At 35.7% G+C, this 16,238-nt stretch overlaps 3 protein-coding genes across 4 annotated transcripts; 1 reads left to right on the plus strand and 2 right to left on the minus strand.

Moving 5' to 3' along the window:
• The first annotated feature begins 866 nt into the window (after positions 1–866).
• Positions 867–5,930, plus strand: LOC114376619 (shikimate O-hydroxycinnamoyltransferase-like). Its single transcript, XM_028334822.1, has 2 exons — positions 867–1,971; positions 4,720–5,930. Exons 1-2 carry the CDS (start codon positions 1,564–1,566, stop codon positions 5,629–5,631), a joined length of 1,320 nt encoding a protein of 439 aa, XP_028190623.1. The 5' UTR covers positions 867–1,563; the 3' UTR covers positions 5,632–5,930.
• A 252-nt stretch (positions 5,931–6,182) lies between these two features.
• LOC114376620 lies at positions 6,183–6,839 on the minus strand. Its single transcript, XM_028334824.1, has 2 exons — positions 6,559–6,839; positions 6,183–6,484 (listed from the first exon to the last, which is right to left on the minus strand). Exons 1-2 carry the CDS (start codon positions 6,680–6,682, stop codon positions 6,288–6,290), a joined length of 321 nt encoding a protein of 106 aa, XP_028190625.1. The 5' UTR covers positions 6,683–6,839; the 3' UTR covers positions 6,183–6,287.
• A 3,244-nt stretch (positions 6,840–10,083) lies between these two features.
• On the minus strand, positions 10,084–14,000 carry LOC114374720 (putative leucine-rich repeat receptor-like serine/threonine-protein kinase At2g24130). Of its 2 annotated transcripts, XM_028332391.1 has the most exons (3): positions 11,946–14,000; positions 11,031–11,840; positions 10,084–10,690 (listed from the first exon to the last, which is right to left on the minus strand). In XM_028332391.1, exons 1-3 carry the CDS (start codon positions 13,573–13,575, stop codon positions 10,275–10,277), a joined length of 2,856 nt encoding a protein of 951 aa, XP_028188192.1. In that variant the 5' UTR covers positions 13,576–14,000; the 3' UTR covers positions 10,084–10,274. The 2 variants fall into 2 exon arrangements, with proteins under 2 accessions (XP_028188192.1, XP_028188191.1); XM_028332390.1 differs by having other exon boundaries at positions 11,031–14,000.
• Positions 14,001–16,238: the final 2,238 nt, after the last annotated feature.

A 16,238-nucleotide genomic window follows, 5' to 3' on the forward strand; every position in this document is an offset into this window, starting at 1 on the left:
TCATGTATACAGTTCCAAAATAACTATTTTAGAATATGAATTTTATATTTTGGAATAGTTATTCTTGAAGTTTATAGATAATATGGAAAACCTACTATGGAATAACTATTATGAAATATGATTTTGATATTTTGAAATAACTATTATGGAGTAAAATACTCTTTCTGATCATTCCGTAATAGGGGGTGCCTGGGTGAGGGGCATTTTTATCCATTAGAGTCTTTTTGGAGGTGCAGGAAGCGAAATAGGAGGTGCAGGAAGTAACATCCCAGCTCAACCCATTTAATGAGCGAATAATTAAATGCCTATAGCTCAGAAAGCCCAAGGTCTAATCCAAAGGTGTTTGGGTTCCTAATTGGCTAGCTTGTTTTTGTTAATGCTGCCTTAAATGGACTATTCTCTTTTGTTTTTTTTTTTTATTTAAAAAAAAGCATTAACATGGAGACTAGCTGTAAGCTTGAAAATACACTTAATCAGTAAGGGAGTTTCTATTTGCACTTCCCATTACTGCTAATACACTCCCTTTTGTAATTCCTTTCCCTAAGATACCCTACAAATTAATCTTCAGAGCACATGATTTTACACTCCCTTTTTTCAATATCTCCCAGCCTCTTCCGCAAACGGCACTCCCCTGCCATCAGCCTCTAACCACCACGCAACTGAGAGAGATCAAGAGAGAGGTATTGGGTTGTTAATGGATAGGGGGAGGATGTTTATCACTCAACTTTATTATTTTCTTTCAACATCAGATAATCAAATTTTTGACTCATTGTTTTTTCTTTTTTTGTTTCTTACCAAATTTCAACCTCTTCCCTCTCTTTCACGATGCAATAGTTTGTTTTTCAAATTGTAGGTTCATCTAGGCAGGTGATTAATTACCAGGATGTTGTGGGAAAAGATATTAGAGAGTTATGTGTCCCACTTTGATGGCTACATATTGCATTAGCACTGACTGGGCAATGGAATATAAAAGGCACAAAACCCTATTTTGGCTTTTCAAAAATAAAACACATTGATGAATACATGTTTCCATGATTTGAAGGCATGATGGTTTCCAGAAGTCATCTCACCCAACCAACCCGTGTTTACTAGCTTTTGAAAAGGGCTTGACATAGACAATAAATGATTGTGGGTGGGTGGGTGGTTCCAAAAAGATAGAGCAAAATTGAGATTTAGGTATCCAGATGTTATTATAAAAAAGAGTATAGAAGTGTGGAATGCATTGATTGGTGTAGGATCAACGATGGGACCGAATCCGAATAAACGGGTTGAAGTTGAACAGGAAAATCGGTGGACGGGTGAAGTGAAGATGCCTGCGGGTCAATTACTTGTTACTCTTAAATGACTTGAATGAGCAGAAGAGTGTGATTAGACGGCAACCACCTCAATAATTATAATTATATATAGTTGAGCCCAAGAGAAAAATCATCAAATCCCAACCCGATCGATCTTAATTTGCGCTTCCCATTTTCTTCTTCCTTTCCCCCAAAAGTTAATTAAACATTAATTCCCGTCCGTTACTGTAATAGTTACGATATTAATCTAATTTTGGTGGGGTGAGAGATGTTGATCAATGTGAAGCAATCCACCATGGTTCGGCCGGCGGAGGAGACGCCGCGGAGGGCGTTGTGGAACTCCAACGTGGATTTGGTGGTGCCGAACTTCCACACGCCGAGCGTGTATTTCTACAGGCCAAACGGGGTCTCCAATTTCTTCGACGCCAAGGTGATGAAGGAGGCTCTGAGCAAGGCCTTGGTCCCTTTCTACCCAATGGCCGCACGCCTCCGCCGGGACGACGACGGGCGCGTGGAGATATACTGCGACGCTCAGGGCGTGCTCTTCGTGGAGGCTGAGACCACTGCCGCCATCGAGGACTTCGGCGACTTCTCTCCCACCCTGGAGCTCCGGCAGCTCATCCCCTCCGTGGATTATTCTGCCGGTATCCACTCCTATCCGCTGTTGGTGCTACAGGTCCCTCCCTTTTCTTTTCCTTTTTCTGTCACTTCATTTTTATTCTTGAGTTTTTGCCTTTTCTCTACTACCTCTCTCTCTCTCTCTCGTTTTTATTTAAATCCTGCTACTAATAGTATCATGCTAATTTTGATTTACCCAAAATCATTTTTATTATTTTATTTTTTAGTTAACATTAAATGTTTTCGACAATAATAGAATATGAATTATTTTGCCCAAATGTTGAATTTAGGACCCTAAGTTAAGGGGATGGGGTCCATGCATGGGATAATCTATTAGTACTTATTATTATAAAAAGAATGGGGTAAGAGTTTAAATATAAAAAATTAGAAGAAGCAAACGATACATATTCAATATATTTATTTGTAAATGAGGAAGTGCATTTTATTTTTGCTGAATAATGAGGGAGTGCATTTGCACCCATGTTTTTTTTATCGGAATTGCACCCATGGTTATAATGTCTTTATATTTTATCAAAATTATTAAAATTTCGAAATAAGTAGAATTTGTTTGTTTGCATTTTCATCAATGAATTGAACTTATTGACTTTGTACCGAATATGTAAAATTGTAAACACGCTGCGGGATTGCCGAATACGCCCTCATAGGCTAACAGATACTATTGTAAATTATATACAAAATTTATTATATCAATTTATTAAGAGTTTTATGACATAGTAAACATATTTTATGATTAAAATGTTAAAACTTCTCTACTACAATTACATTATGTAGCAAAAGGATGGAAAGAAACAATTGAGACATGATTGGAGGTTAAGTTATAATATATCGAGTTATGCTTCTCTCTTGTATAATATAATAATATATATAATTCTATATAATAATCTATCCTTATCCTTATTAAAGCACAAAAGTATTTGTTGGTAATGGTGGGTCCAGCACGAGACATCCCCGCCCTGGAGAGCATATGTACATACAGTTAGACTGTGTTTGGATGTGTAAAGAGAAATAAAAAATCGAACATGGAAATAAGGTGGTGAAATTTGCTATATGAGAGTAAAGTTACAAGTGTTGAGTCCATATTTTAAAATTCCAACTTTCTGTTTTTAGTAAAATTGATTCTTGATGCAATTTTTTTTAGAAAAAAATTGGTTTTTTAGGTTCAAAAATTCAATTTTCTAGACTAAAAAAATCATTTTTAACACAAAAATATTATTTTTCAATTATTTCTGTTAAATCAGACAACACAATATTTCATTTTATTTCTCTTTTTTAAAATTATTTTTCTTTATTTCCATCTATTTTTTTTTTCTAAATCAAAGACATTCTTGCATACTTACTGTTGGGAAACAGGTGAGAACCCATTCTCTTTCTCTTATCCATACATATTCTCTTTCTTTTATCCCCTAGTAAAAGAAAATTTTATAAGCATTTAATATATTAGCATTTTAAAAAATATCTCAACTTCATTACATTTTTTATTTTAAAATCTTTATAAACTTAAAACTATTTCCTGTTATTTTTTTGATGAAAGTACGATGTTGAATAACTACCCTCATAACTAATTTGGTGGTAACTACATAGTACATACTATATCGGTATCGTACATCGTATGGATATTTTTAAATTCAAGGCATGATTAAATAAAATAAATTTTTAAATAAATATTAAAGAAAAATATTTAAATTATACAAGATATTTAATTAAGCAAAAATGTATAAATTTAAAATTGAAAAGAAAACTTTGAAAATTATGGTATTCTCTAAAGAAAAGTAAACTTTAAAAAATTAAATCACTCTTAATAAATGAATATTATAATTTAATGAATAGGACTGGACATGAAAAAAAGATGCCGGGCATGAGTTTTTATTTATTTTTATTGTATAGTTTGTTAAAATAGTATATTCAACTATAAATTCATGATTTTTTTAAAAGTTAAAATAAAACTATTAATTGATAGCGTTCTAACCACTCATCTATGTTTGGATATTAGTTGTAGAACTTTTACATTTTTTGTTGAGAAAGTTGTTCGTAGCTGAACAGCCACCTTCATTGTTTCACCTAAACTACCCAAATTCTTCATCCTTAACGCTAGCACAATTTTAGAGGTTTCCCTCACAAGTCATGAAAATAATATATACAGATAATCCTAAAATAAATCATAAAAAATAAAAAAAATACAAATTTAAATAATTTTTAAGAAAAGAATCATATGCTATTTTCTTAAAACAGAAAACAGGCTAAGAGCTAAAACAAATTTTAATTTAAGAAAGGCGTAGCATCAATTAAGGTTAGGTCTACCAGAAAGGTTTGTTTTCCTTGTGATAAATTAATGTTCAAATGTGATAAATTAGTTGCCGTTTCTCTTGATGAAATTGCCATGATGTTGATGTTGGACACGATTCACGAATTCGTGGAAAATATATAAGATTGATTAAACTGCTGATGTAGGCCGAAGCTTTGAATTTCCTTGAAGCATTTAATGACAAGGGCAACAGTGCACCTTATATGCATTAGAATTTCACACATCTGGGAGTATTTAAGAGGGAGCAGTAGCTCCATTGACTTAGGTGAAAAAGTTTTTTTTTTTTGTTTCTTGTTAACCTTAGGTACTGGTTAAGAAATTAGTTTGCAAACTTTCAATTAATATTATAAACTTTTAATTGGGTTATTTGCTAGCATTTATTGCTACCTGAGCCTGACCTTAATTAGTATTAAGTCAAGAATTAATCTTAGGTGGTACTTGTCATATTTTAAGAAATGATCTTTGATCAAAACTTGTGTACAGGTAACATATTTCAAATGTGGAGGGGTCTCATTAGGTGTTGGTATGCAACACCATGTAGCAGACGGAGCATCTGGTCTTCACTTTATCAATGCATGGTCAGATGTTGCTCGTGGCTTGGATATTTCCCTCCCCCCATTCATTGACAGGACACTACTCCGTGCCCGGGATCCACCTCTTCCTGTTTTTGATCACATTGAATACAAGCCCCCACCAGCCACTAAGAAGACTACTCCCCTGCAACCCTCAAAACCATTAGGCTCTGACAGTACTGCTGTTGCCGTCTCTACTTTCAAATTGACCCGTGACCAACTGAGCACCCTCAAGGGTAAGTCCAGAGAAGATGGCAACACAATCAGCTACAGCTCTTATGAGATGTTGGCTGGCCATGTATGGAGAAGTGTCTGTAAGGCAAGAGCACTTCCTGATGACCAAGAAACCAAATTGTACATTGCAACCGATGGACGGGCGAGGCTGCAACCTCCCCTCCCCCATGGTTACTTTGGCAATGTCATCTTCACCACCACTCCCATAGCAGTGGCTGGTGATCTCATGTCAAAACCAACATGGTATGCTGCTAGCAGAATCCACGACGCATTAATACGAATGGACAATGAATATTTGAGATCGGCTCTTGACTATCTAGAGCTGCAGCCTGATCTAAAATCCCTTGTTCGTGGAGCACATACTTTTAGATGTCCAAATCTTGGTATCACTAGCTGGGCAAGGCTTCCAATCCATGATGCTGACTTTGGTTGGGGAAGACCCATTTTCATGGGACCTGGTGGGATTGCATACGAGGGGCTATCTTTCATAATCCCAAGCTCAACAAATGATGGGAGCCTGTCGTTGGCAATTGCTCTGCCGCCTGAGCAAATGAAAGTGTTTCAGGAATTGTTTTATGATGACATTTGAAGTGTTTTTTCATTTCTCAGTTTTTTTTTAAGTATTTTTTCACGAACCCTATAAATATCTCCGGTTACACAATATTGATGATAGTCTATGCCTTGGCAAAGCGTGATAATCAGTAAGCACAAATGAACTTTGAATCAAGTGTATCATCGACTTGATGTCACATTTGTGGACAAGATTTGTGAGTCAGTGCAAGCCGTCTCCCCTTCACCATCCCAGGATATTTGATTGCATTTCTGAATGCTTGGTGTCTTTTTTTCTCTATATAGTCATGAGTAATGAAGAACGGTATTAATTATGGAGTTTGAAGCCCCCATATATAGGTTCAACTTTCATTGTTATAGCGTCCAGATACTCTTCAGCGTCTTCCTTAATTTCGCATGATTGCTTTTCTTCAACATTTCATTTTGGCAATAGTAATTTGCATTACAAAGTTTGCGGGGGATAGATCTTGGAGCTGATAAAGCAGTTTAACTTATCAACGATTTGCGTCTGTAATTGTGTGGTGGAAACATTTGATTGGCATAATTTTAAACATACATTAATATTGCAAGTTCATACAAAAGTCCTGATAAGGGGATTAAGCAAAAATGTACTATTACAAAAATATTATCATAGAGTGAATAGGTAAGGATGGTTATACATCAGAATCTTAGTCATTAGAGCAAGTAGAAGGGAAGGAGTAGGATTGAAGCGAGGGCTAAAGATAGAGTTGAGATGCATGGTAAAAATGACGTGGCAGAGTTGTGGCTGGGGCGGTGATTAACATCTTGTCCCCCATATGCTCCTTGTCCTCTCCGTGTTCTTGAGCCATAAGATAGATCGTGCTTGTCCTCAGTTATGATTCCATACTTGTCTGCAGTTGGAAATTCAAATAATTTTATAATATGTTGAGGAGGATATCTACAATTAAAACTAAACAACTCTTACCCACGGGATGCACAATGTTGGTCTTGGAGTTGGAGGGGTTTGCATTTGCAAGTGTCTGTTCTGAACTTGAAATGGCTTGAATACATGAAACAAAGAGGAACCATGTAAGAAATCTTATCGCCATCTTGTCTACGGAATAGATTTTGGATTCTTTAACGAGTTTCAAAGAAAGAACATGCAGACGCTTGCTTTACTTCATTGTAAAAGAAAACAAGAGAAACATGACACATGAGCAATGGCTGCCAAACCCGATTCCTTTATACATGTTTTGTTTAACTGTACAATGTGGATAATGAGTTTTAAACTTCAAATTTTACCTAGATTTTCTGCCTCTACGTAGATTCTAATGAGATGTTCTTGCACATGTTTATGGATTAACGGGAAAAATAATAAAAAAGTAAAAGTAAAACAATATAAGAGTTAATTTATGCAGATATCGAGTAATAAATTAAGGTCACAATAGTTTTATTAAGTTAAAAGCAATGTGTGTAATGGGATTGCTTCGAGGAGAAGCAGAGTGCTCCAGAGCTCTCTACTTTGCATCAGATGCCTGCCTGAAAAGCTTCCGTCAACAGAACACCAAAATAATAAGTGGAGAGCACATGAGATGACAACGTATTTCACTTGCACTTTTCTGAGTCATAAAATTGTTGGAATAATTTCAGCAAGTAAATATTCTCCAAACATTACAGCCCCCCCCCCCCCCCCCCCCCCCCCCCCCCCCCCCCCCCTTTTTTTAATAGTGAAATAAACATCAAACTTAAGATCTTCTTCGTAACCGCGCAGAAGTTAGAAAAACTAAAAAGGAAGGATGTAAACAATGATTGATTTATTCTGGCAAGTCCGGGATGCTATAGTTATAGCCCTAGTAAACAGAATATGCCACTTTTATTTCTTTTTACTTGCTAACAACATGTGGCCAGCATTATCAACTTAGTCCTTCAACGTAATTAAATTAAAAATTGTCCCTGGTAAGCATTTTAGCACACGCCCATTGCCCAAGGTATATTTATGAAATCAGCAAAGCCCATGTTGAAATCTTTTATGAATTTTTGGTGTTTTATTTGGTTTATGGTACGTGTGTTGCAAGATTATAATGGAAACTGTGGATATTTTGATTGGGTTAATTAAGGAACTTGACATACTAAGAAGAAAAAGAATATGATGATGAAAGTTATGCACAGAAACTTGAAAGCTTTAGACTGAGTTTTGATAATTTGGTTTTAATTATTAGCCTCACACTTGATTGTGATAACAAGCTGTATTCTGTGTGTTTTGTCTTGTTAGTCTCCTAGACTCTTTGATTGGCCAAGTTGGTAAACATAAAATGACTTTGAAGAGCTGTTTCTGCTTTTGTGTTCGTACTGCAGAATTGCAAGCCACTGTTCCTCATTACCCATTGCCAGAAGCAATGCCCTTTATGTGTTCGACGAAAAGCCCAACCAACTCTTCCACCCACACTTAAAGTTATACAGTATATGTTAATAAACATATTATTACTAGTGTTCAAGTCTGTGTTATTTTTATTTTCCTTGAAACCAACCCTTTGTTGCCAACAAGACAATCATAACTCCTTCCACCTTCATACCAACAGACCTCACAGGCTTGTACACACTACAGTATACTTTTTATGGCTTTTCCCCCTGAAAACATCACACCACAATTCTGACCGAATATCCATCAAGAATCCCGTTTTCTACATAGGTTCCTATAATATCCCCACCTTTCTCCTCTTATGTACAGGACACTAAGACATGCCCTTGGGTTCAGAGACCAACTCGATCCCTGTGTCTTGTTCCATTGTCATGAATAAAACTTGACCATCTCCGCAATTACAATTTTATTATAATCGATTATATAGGCTTAAAACTATGCTTTGTTAAAAAGGTGAGTTATCTAATAATTAGTTACGCGGTAAATTAATCACTTACTTTGTTTATAATTCAAACCTAGAATGTTTGTTGAATAATTTAATTGATTATGTTGAGTAATAACCTAGAACTGATAATTTGAAAATAATGAACCTTATCTTTGACCATATATCTCATACTCTTTTTTTTATTCATTAAGATTTAGGAAAAGGGAATGGTACCCCAGGCTAAGATAGGAAAAAACTTTTGGCTCAAAGAGAGTTTTATAGAGGTACTTAAATTTACCTCAACCCAAGGAGATGAGTAAATTAAGGTTCAAACCTCCATGAGTAGGTTTGTTTTTATTTTTATAATAAATAACAGAAACACAAAACCAGTGACCTCGTGTTGATTCTTGTTCATAACTGAAGTTTAACCCTTCATTTGTGAATATGCTACGTTGGATCGAGGCATGTCATGTGAAGGTAAATTTGAAGATAATTTAGGTACTTAATGGACCTGAATCCTAATACGAGTACAATAGTTTTTGGGTGCGCAAACTATGAAATTTCTCATTTAAATATTTTTTGCATCGCTGTCAATGCAAATTGTGCAATGCCCAAGTGGAGGGGCGATTGGATTAATCATGATGAAGGGTGAGAATACAGCAACATGTGTATGTTTCTGTGCGTTTTATAATAAGATCCACTAGTGATTGCTTCTACATGATTATCCCTTTACATTTTTCTGTCTTTAATGACACTGAGTTGGCTGGCATGATGGAACTGTTGGCTAATGTTATAGTGAACTTTTCCTTGGCCATATATTTATAGCAAAACCAATATAACATTCTTTACTATAATGCGTTTGAATTTTGCTTCTTTTGTCGTTTCTTTTAGAAGTTGATATCAGCTATTGGGCTAGGTAATTTATTTAAGAGGGGGTGCCATGAGAATTATTTGAAAAGACTACAGCCCAAAAAAATAAAATGTCGAGGATGAATTTATTAAGCAAGCATTAGCAACACCAACAATTGATGAATTCGAGTACTTTGATAATATGAAATGTCATTTGCAGTTCCATATATAATTGTCGTAGGCTAATGATTAGTGCCTGTAATTCCCTTTGATATCTATGCTAGTCTACGTAATATAATGTGGACAAGGCTTCAAGGCTTTGGTATAGATTTGTGCAATCATTTGATAATCTTCCTCCGTTGGCAAGTTTTAATAATGTCCATAATGTTATGTATGCTGTATAAAATCAGTACTATTTTTTTACAGTACTAATAGTTTACTGTTTAAATGATTGCTAATTAATGTCGTTTGTTGAGAAGCAAAATTGGTCTGTACCTGGATCGTTATTTTCCCAATGTTATTAACCGGTAATGTCTTTTAGGCTGCACAACTAGTAGTACTCAACTAATACTGCTTCCTGGCTCAGAGTACCTCACTTGGTTTACTCTTTGAATAATCACAACATTGTTGACCTAAAGAAATAAGTTGCCCCTTCATCGTTTAGCTATTTTTGCGAGCAAGAAAAGAAATCAATGGATTTTGTGCATGTTTTATGAGTAATATGTAGCATATATCATTTAGAAATTCTAATGATATTTTATCTAGAGATGTCAAAAAGTGACCCGTGACCCTGGGAAATCTTGACTCGTGGATTAATATGGTGTAATGATTTAATGTTTATTATAGGCTTACGGCAAAAGACATGCCATGCTATGCAATAAATAACAAAGTTGTTTGTTATCTGATCATACATCATGTAAATTTTCAATTGATCCTTCTGTGGTTATAGATTGGATCTGCCATTGGGCTCAACAGAAGTATGAGACAACTGATGCTGAAAGAATATGAATCACCAGTCACCACCTACAGTGGAAGATGAAATTCCAAGTGATGAGGCAAAAGTTCCTGTTGTGTCCCCATTAAGGTATCTCTTGAGACGATTTAAGTCATCTGCTGCATCAAGCATGGTTGGTCTTGTCGAAGGTGACTCCTGTGTGCAAAGAAGCCCCAACTCAATTAACTCGACAATAGCAGCTTCCCACATCTTTCTAACCTCTCGGGATTGATCTATTGAGGCTGTCACCAAAGCAGAATCTATCACCTTTTCTACCCTTCCATGAAAATGAATCTTTACCCATTGGTGCAGACTTAACCCACCAACAAACATGTCATCTGTTGGTCTTCTTCTAGTCACCATCTCGAGAACTAGAATGCCAAAGCTATAGACATCTCCTTTGGTAGATGTATTGGATCCAAATCCATATTCTGCATGACAAAGTATGAAAGAGTGTACTGATGGCTTCTTATTTGAACTAAAATTAAACTTTTCCAAAATTATGGAAAATCTTTACAGCAAATGCATGGTATACAAGAGTGTTAGTGTTACCTTTCTAGTATGTATACGTATGAGATAATACAGTTACCAAAACAATCTATAACACTTATTTTTGTTTATGTCAAATTGTGATAGATTTAGACTAATTAAATTACTTGGTCCCTGGTAGTTATCTCACTAGGAGGCCTTTTTTAGATTTAACCAAGCTTGGTTTTATGTTCCTTCAAACGGTTTTCATTTTTGGGTAATTTTGAAAGATACATACATTACCTGGTGCAATGTATCCAATGGATCCACAGAACAAATTTGCACTAGAGTTGCCCATGTTATCAATAGCCCCACCTCCAACACTCATAATTAGCCTTGCAACCCCAAAATCAGAAACGAGAGCTGTCATGTCATCATTGAGAAGAATATTGCTTGGTTTAAGATCACAATGTATGACTCTAACAGGAGAATGGTGATGCAAATAGGCCATCCCTTCAGCTACATCACTGCAAATATTCACCCTCTGGACAATACTCAAGTCTGATGATCCGCAAGAAGGGTAGAGGCGGCTCTCCAAGCTCCCATTGGCCATGTATGGTAGAACAAGAGCCTTAAAATCAGGTAGGCTACATGCTGTGATAATCCTTATCAGATTTCTGTGTCTAATTCTCTTCAAAACTTGACATTCTCTGTTAAAGCTCTTGGTAGAATTTCCAGATTGCAAATGCAGCACCTTGACTGCTATTGGTGTCCCATCCGTGAGAACACCCCTGTAGACATGTCCATAACTACCTGATCCAACAAGTCTCTGATTGTCAAATCCTCCAGTGGCATCTGAAAGTTCCTTATACGTGATTCTTGGGAAGTTACTAATCAACTCAGGTCTAGTTGCATTTTTGCTTGCCTCTGTCCTCTGAGAGCTGATGATTACTTTAAGACGCTTGCATCCAATTACACAGCAAATTATTGACAACAATGTTGATATGAAGATGACCAAAATGAATATAATCAACAACGAACGAGTGTGAAACCATTTTCTTCTTTGAGAGCACAAGGATATGCCTGCAATTGTCCCACAAAGTTGTGGATTTCCTAAGAATGACAAGGTTGAAACTGAATTAAAGATGCCACCAGATGGAATCTTTCCTTCCAGATTGTTAAATGATAAATTGAGAAAAGTGAGTGTGTCAATTTTACCAAGTGTTGCTGGTATCAATCCAGATAACTGGTTTCTTGAAACATCAAAAGATTCGAGGTTCTTCAGATCACCAAGGGACTGTGGGAGCTCACCTTGAAGAAAATTGTTTGAAAAGTTAATCATTGAAACAGCAATGCATCCTGCCATCTGAGGGAAGATACTTCCAGTTAGGTAATTGGATGAAAGATCTATCTCCTGAACCTTCGCTAATTTGCTGAGCTCAATTGGAAGAGGACCTTCAAGGTGGTTATGAGAGACATTTATGAAAATTCTGATCTCATGCAAGCCTGCCAGTTCCAGTGGTATGCTTCCTGTTAATCTATTATGGGACAAGTCAAGCCTGTACAGATTAGTACACCGTCCCAATGTGGGAGGTATTGTTCCTGAGAGAAGGTTATTGTTGAGAAACAAAGAATTTAGTCCAACCAAATTTCCCAAACTGTCTGGAATCCTACCTGAGAATTGATTGTATGACAGGTCCAGTAGACCCAGATCAAGACACTTGCCTATTGCTTCTGGAATTGGAGTTTTGAAAAGGTTGTGTGATAAGGAAAGTTGTTCCAACTTTGGCAAGCTAAAGAAGATATCAGAGGATATAGTCCCATTTAGAAGATTGGATGTTAAATTCAGAATGAAAAGCCTTGAAAGGTTTGCTAAGCTACGAGGAATTGATCCAAAAATTTGGTTTTCTTGCAGGAGCAGGGTTCTTAGACTGGTGAGTTGGCCGGCGACAGTGTACGTGAACCTTCCCCCAAGGCCCATTCCTGCCAATTCAAGCTCCTCTAGATTACTGTTGTTTCTGAGAGCAGTGAAAAATGGATCAAGATTGGTGTTGTTATCATGGCTTATCATATTGTTGTATGATAAATGAAGGTAAAGAAGATTTGGCCAGCTGCTTACAAACTTTGTAGGCAATTCACCAAACAGATAATTGTACTCCACGTCTAAATTTTGAAGCGTTAGATTGGTCAGCGAGAGAGGAAGTTGCCCAGTAAATTGATTATCGTATAAACTGATACTCCACAGGCTTTTGCAGTTTCCAATCTCTTCTGGGATTTGGCCAGTTAATGAGTTGCTAGAAAAGTCCACAACGTCTAGCAGAGTGCAGTTGGAAAAGAGAGATGGAGGAAGTGAACCTGATATGTTATTTTCCTTAATGATAAAAAAGTAAAGCTTGGAAAGCATGGAAAAGGACTCTGGTATTGAGCCATGCAAATTGTTCCCCTCGAGAGTGATGCTGTGAAGGCGTCTGAGGTTGGAAAATTCAGGTGGAATAATGCCAAATAAGTGACTGCGAACAATCTCAAGGTAGTGCAGTCCAGTGAGATTGGAAAGAACGGGTGAAAGCAGCCCCACTAGACCTTTATCGTACAGGATTAGTCGTGTGACACGGTTATGGAATTTGTCACATACAACACCCGTGAAGTTGCACACATGAACAGCTTCATCCCAGTTAGCAAGTGAGGAATGCGGGTCTGATATGATTGTTTTTCTGAATTCCAGAAGGGCAGCTTTATCTGTGAGCAAAGAATGAGAAGGGTGGGGATGGTGCCGCCTTGGAGTTATGGACTGACCAAATGTTGTTACAACAAGTAAAAGGAAGAACAACAGGGTTTGTAAGAAAACCATGTTGTATTATTGGTCGTAAACACTTGCTAGTAATAATAATATAACACTTTTTGTATCAGATGATTCTTCCCCCCCCAGTGTGTTACTGCCACCCATTTGGGGCGTTGAGAATGAGAATACTACAACTCAGCCTCGGTTATTTTTGACATCACGCAGTGTGGTGAGTCAAGGTGGGAAATGCTTGCTTGTATCATGGAAAACTTTGAGTAGATGTGATGATGATTTGGGGAAGAAAATAAATTAATTAGGTGATGAGTAGATTCTCAACTCAATTGGTGCCGGCTGGGTATCGGTACTAATTAATGGATGAACAAGGACATGACATTTTGCGCATGACATATCCAACGCAGCTAGCAATCTTTGCTGATGCTTTCAACAGAGGCGCACTCACATACATACATAGTCCCAGTGGACATTTTAAATTGCAAGAATGGCTGCGCAGCACCCAAAAAAATAAATAAAAGAAATAACACATTTTTGTGCAAGGCAATGTGGTTGTCATAAACGTCACTTAGGCACATATATAGCAATGTATGCAAACCAAAACCAAGCTGACAATTTTATGACGTCAACTATTGTTTGGTTTCACTGTTTGAGCATGGATGGGTAGAAGTGGGACTTGTAATTTGTAAAAGAACATCATGCCCGAGTAGTGTGGTGGATGGATACTGCCGTAACACACGTGCCATCCGGTCTCTAACTATATTATTTTAGTTAATTCACAGTTTTGTATCTGAAAATGACACATTGTTTATTTGATCGACTTGAGTTACTTATATTTTGATAAGTAATGATACTTAAATATTCTTGTATGAGTTGTTTAGGTAATTTTATCTTAGATCACAAATATTTTTATTGGAAACAATCATCTTTGGACTCATAGGATCATATTATATATAGACAACACTTTTACATGTTTTTTAAGAAAATAAATTCGGCCAAAGGTTATCAAATAGATTTTTGACAGAAATTACACTCTTATATATACTAATAAAAATGTGAACTTCATCTTTTTATTTAATGAGTCTATTTATATATTTGTATGTAAATTTCACTCGATCATATAACAAAAATATATATTATACATTCTTTATATGAGAAATGTTATCACATTAAAAATATTGGATAAAGTCTATTGAAGTTTATAATAAAATTATTTTAATGTTTATTTTTTATAAAAGTATTGATTTTTCTACAAACACTCTGTAAGAATTGTTAAAAATATTGACTCTGTACGAGTTAACATTCTTTCCCCTCGATAACACATTAATTAGAACCAAAAAATAGTGTTGATCTCATTCATAAAATTAATGGAGTATTGACAATTGTTATGCATAGGTATATTTTGTAATTAAATCATATAAAAATTGTTAGATTTTTCTTTTTTTATTGCTTCTTTTTATGTGAATAATTAGAATTTTAACATCATTCAAAATTTTGTCCAATAGGTATTTAAACTGATGAATTTATAGTGTTTTGGTGTTATATTTGTTAAAGAAACATAGAGTAAGGCTTGAGAGAGAAGTTGAAGATCTGGAGATGCTCGTTCATCGTGCCATATGCACTCAGCAAGACGCAGTCATCCAGTGGACAGAACTCGCTTAGCGCAAAGAAATCGCATGGAGAAGTCTAATACATGAAGGAGTGCTTAGCACGAGTCGAGTGCTAAGCGTGTGATCACCGACTCACTCGCTCAGTGTGGTGGTCGTGCTTAACACGAGATTGCGTAAAATTTAAGCTAATTACGCCTATAAAAAGAAGAGGAAGCAAAGGAAAAAGACACATTGAATATCCATGGAATTAGAGTTACCCAGAGAGAGCAAAAGATAGGATTCGTGCAGGGATAGGGGAAACCAACCTTTAGAAGCTATTCCTTCCCTCCATCTTCATCCTTCTCTACCCTCTTCACTTCCCATTACCCTAAATCTCACAATTGTTGGAAGCCTAACATCCAAACGCTTGTGATGTAATTTTTTTCCTACTATCTATTTAATATCATTTCTATTTCATTGTCTCTTTTGTGTGCTTAATTTCATTGATTGTGGCTTAATCACTCATATTCATGTATGTGTTTTAGGATTTAGGCATTGAAAAATATTTATTTCCTAAGAACCGGAAAAGAGCATATAAATGATTCATATTTAGGGATAGAATGACATTGTTTAGCTTGTTTTATGCATATATGTTTATAATGCAATTTAACTTGTTTATTCTCTTAAGGGATTAAGAGAGAGAGATTAAGTAAATTAGGTTCTTTCACTTGAGAGTCATGGTTAGAGTACATGAGTAGATGTAGGTGATAATTGGAATAATATTAAATAGAGAAAAATCATTATCATTACATTGAGAGTAGTTTTGGTATGTTATGTTGCAACGGTTTTTCTTCTCTTGCTTGTTTTAGTTAATTAATTTAATTTTATGTTAATTTAATTTTAATTGTTGTCTCTCAAATATTTATTTTAGTTCATTAATTGATATAAAATTTGGATAAACATAACTCTAAATACAAACAAAGTCTATTTGAATTTCACCTTTAGACTTTCGTTATTTTATTATATATTTTGGATAATTTGGTGCATTTGCAAATGAATTAACAAGTACTCATACCCAAAGATGAAAATAACAAATGAAGGAAAATTTATTTCTAAGAAACTAAAATTTTA

This window comes from Glycine soja, chromosome 11, assembly GCF_004193775.1.
Source record: "Glycine soja cultivar W05 chromosome 11, ASM419377v2, whole genome shotgun sequence".
Lineage (NCBI taxonomy): Eukaryota > Viridiplantae > Streptophyta > Magnoliopsida > Fabales > Fabaceae > Glycine > Glycine soja.

Bases quoted from the DNA above. Each gene is read 5' to 3' on its own strand.
- LOC114376619 (XM_028334822.1), top strand. From the start codon at position 1,564: ATGTTGATCAATGTGAAGCAATCCACCATGGTTCGGCCGGCGGAGGAG. The intron at 1,972-4,719 runs GTCCCTCCCTTT...ACTTGTGTACAG, and splicing joins ATCCGCTGTTGGTGCTACAG to GTAACATATTTCAAATGTGG.
- LOC114376620 (XM_028334824.1), bottom strand. From the start codon at position 6,682: ATGGCGATAAGATTTCTTACATGGTTCCTCTTTGTTTCATGTATTCAA. The intron at 6,485-6,558 runs GTAAGAGTTGTT...TTCCAACTGCAG, and splicing joins CAACATTGTGCATCCCGTGG to ACAAGTATGGAATCATAACT.
- LOC114374720 (XM_028332390.1), bottom strand. From the start codon at position 13,575: ATGGTTTTCTTACAAACCCTGTTGTTCTTCCTTTTACTTGTTGTAACA. The intron at 10,691-11,030 runs GTAATGTATGTA...TTTGTCATGCAG, and splicing joins CATTGGATACATTGCACCAG to AATATGGATTTGGATCCAAT.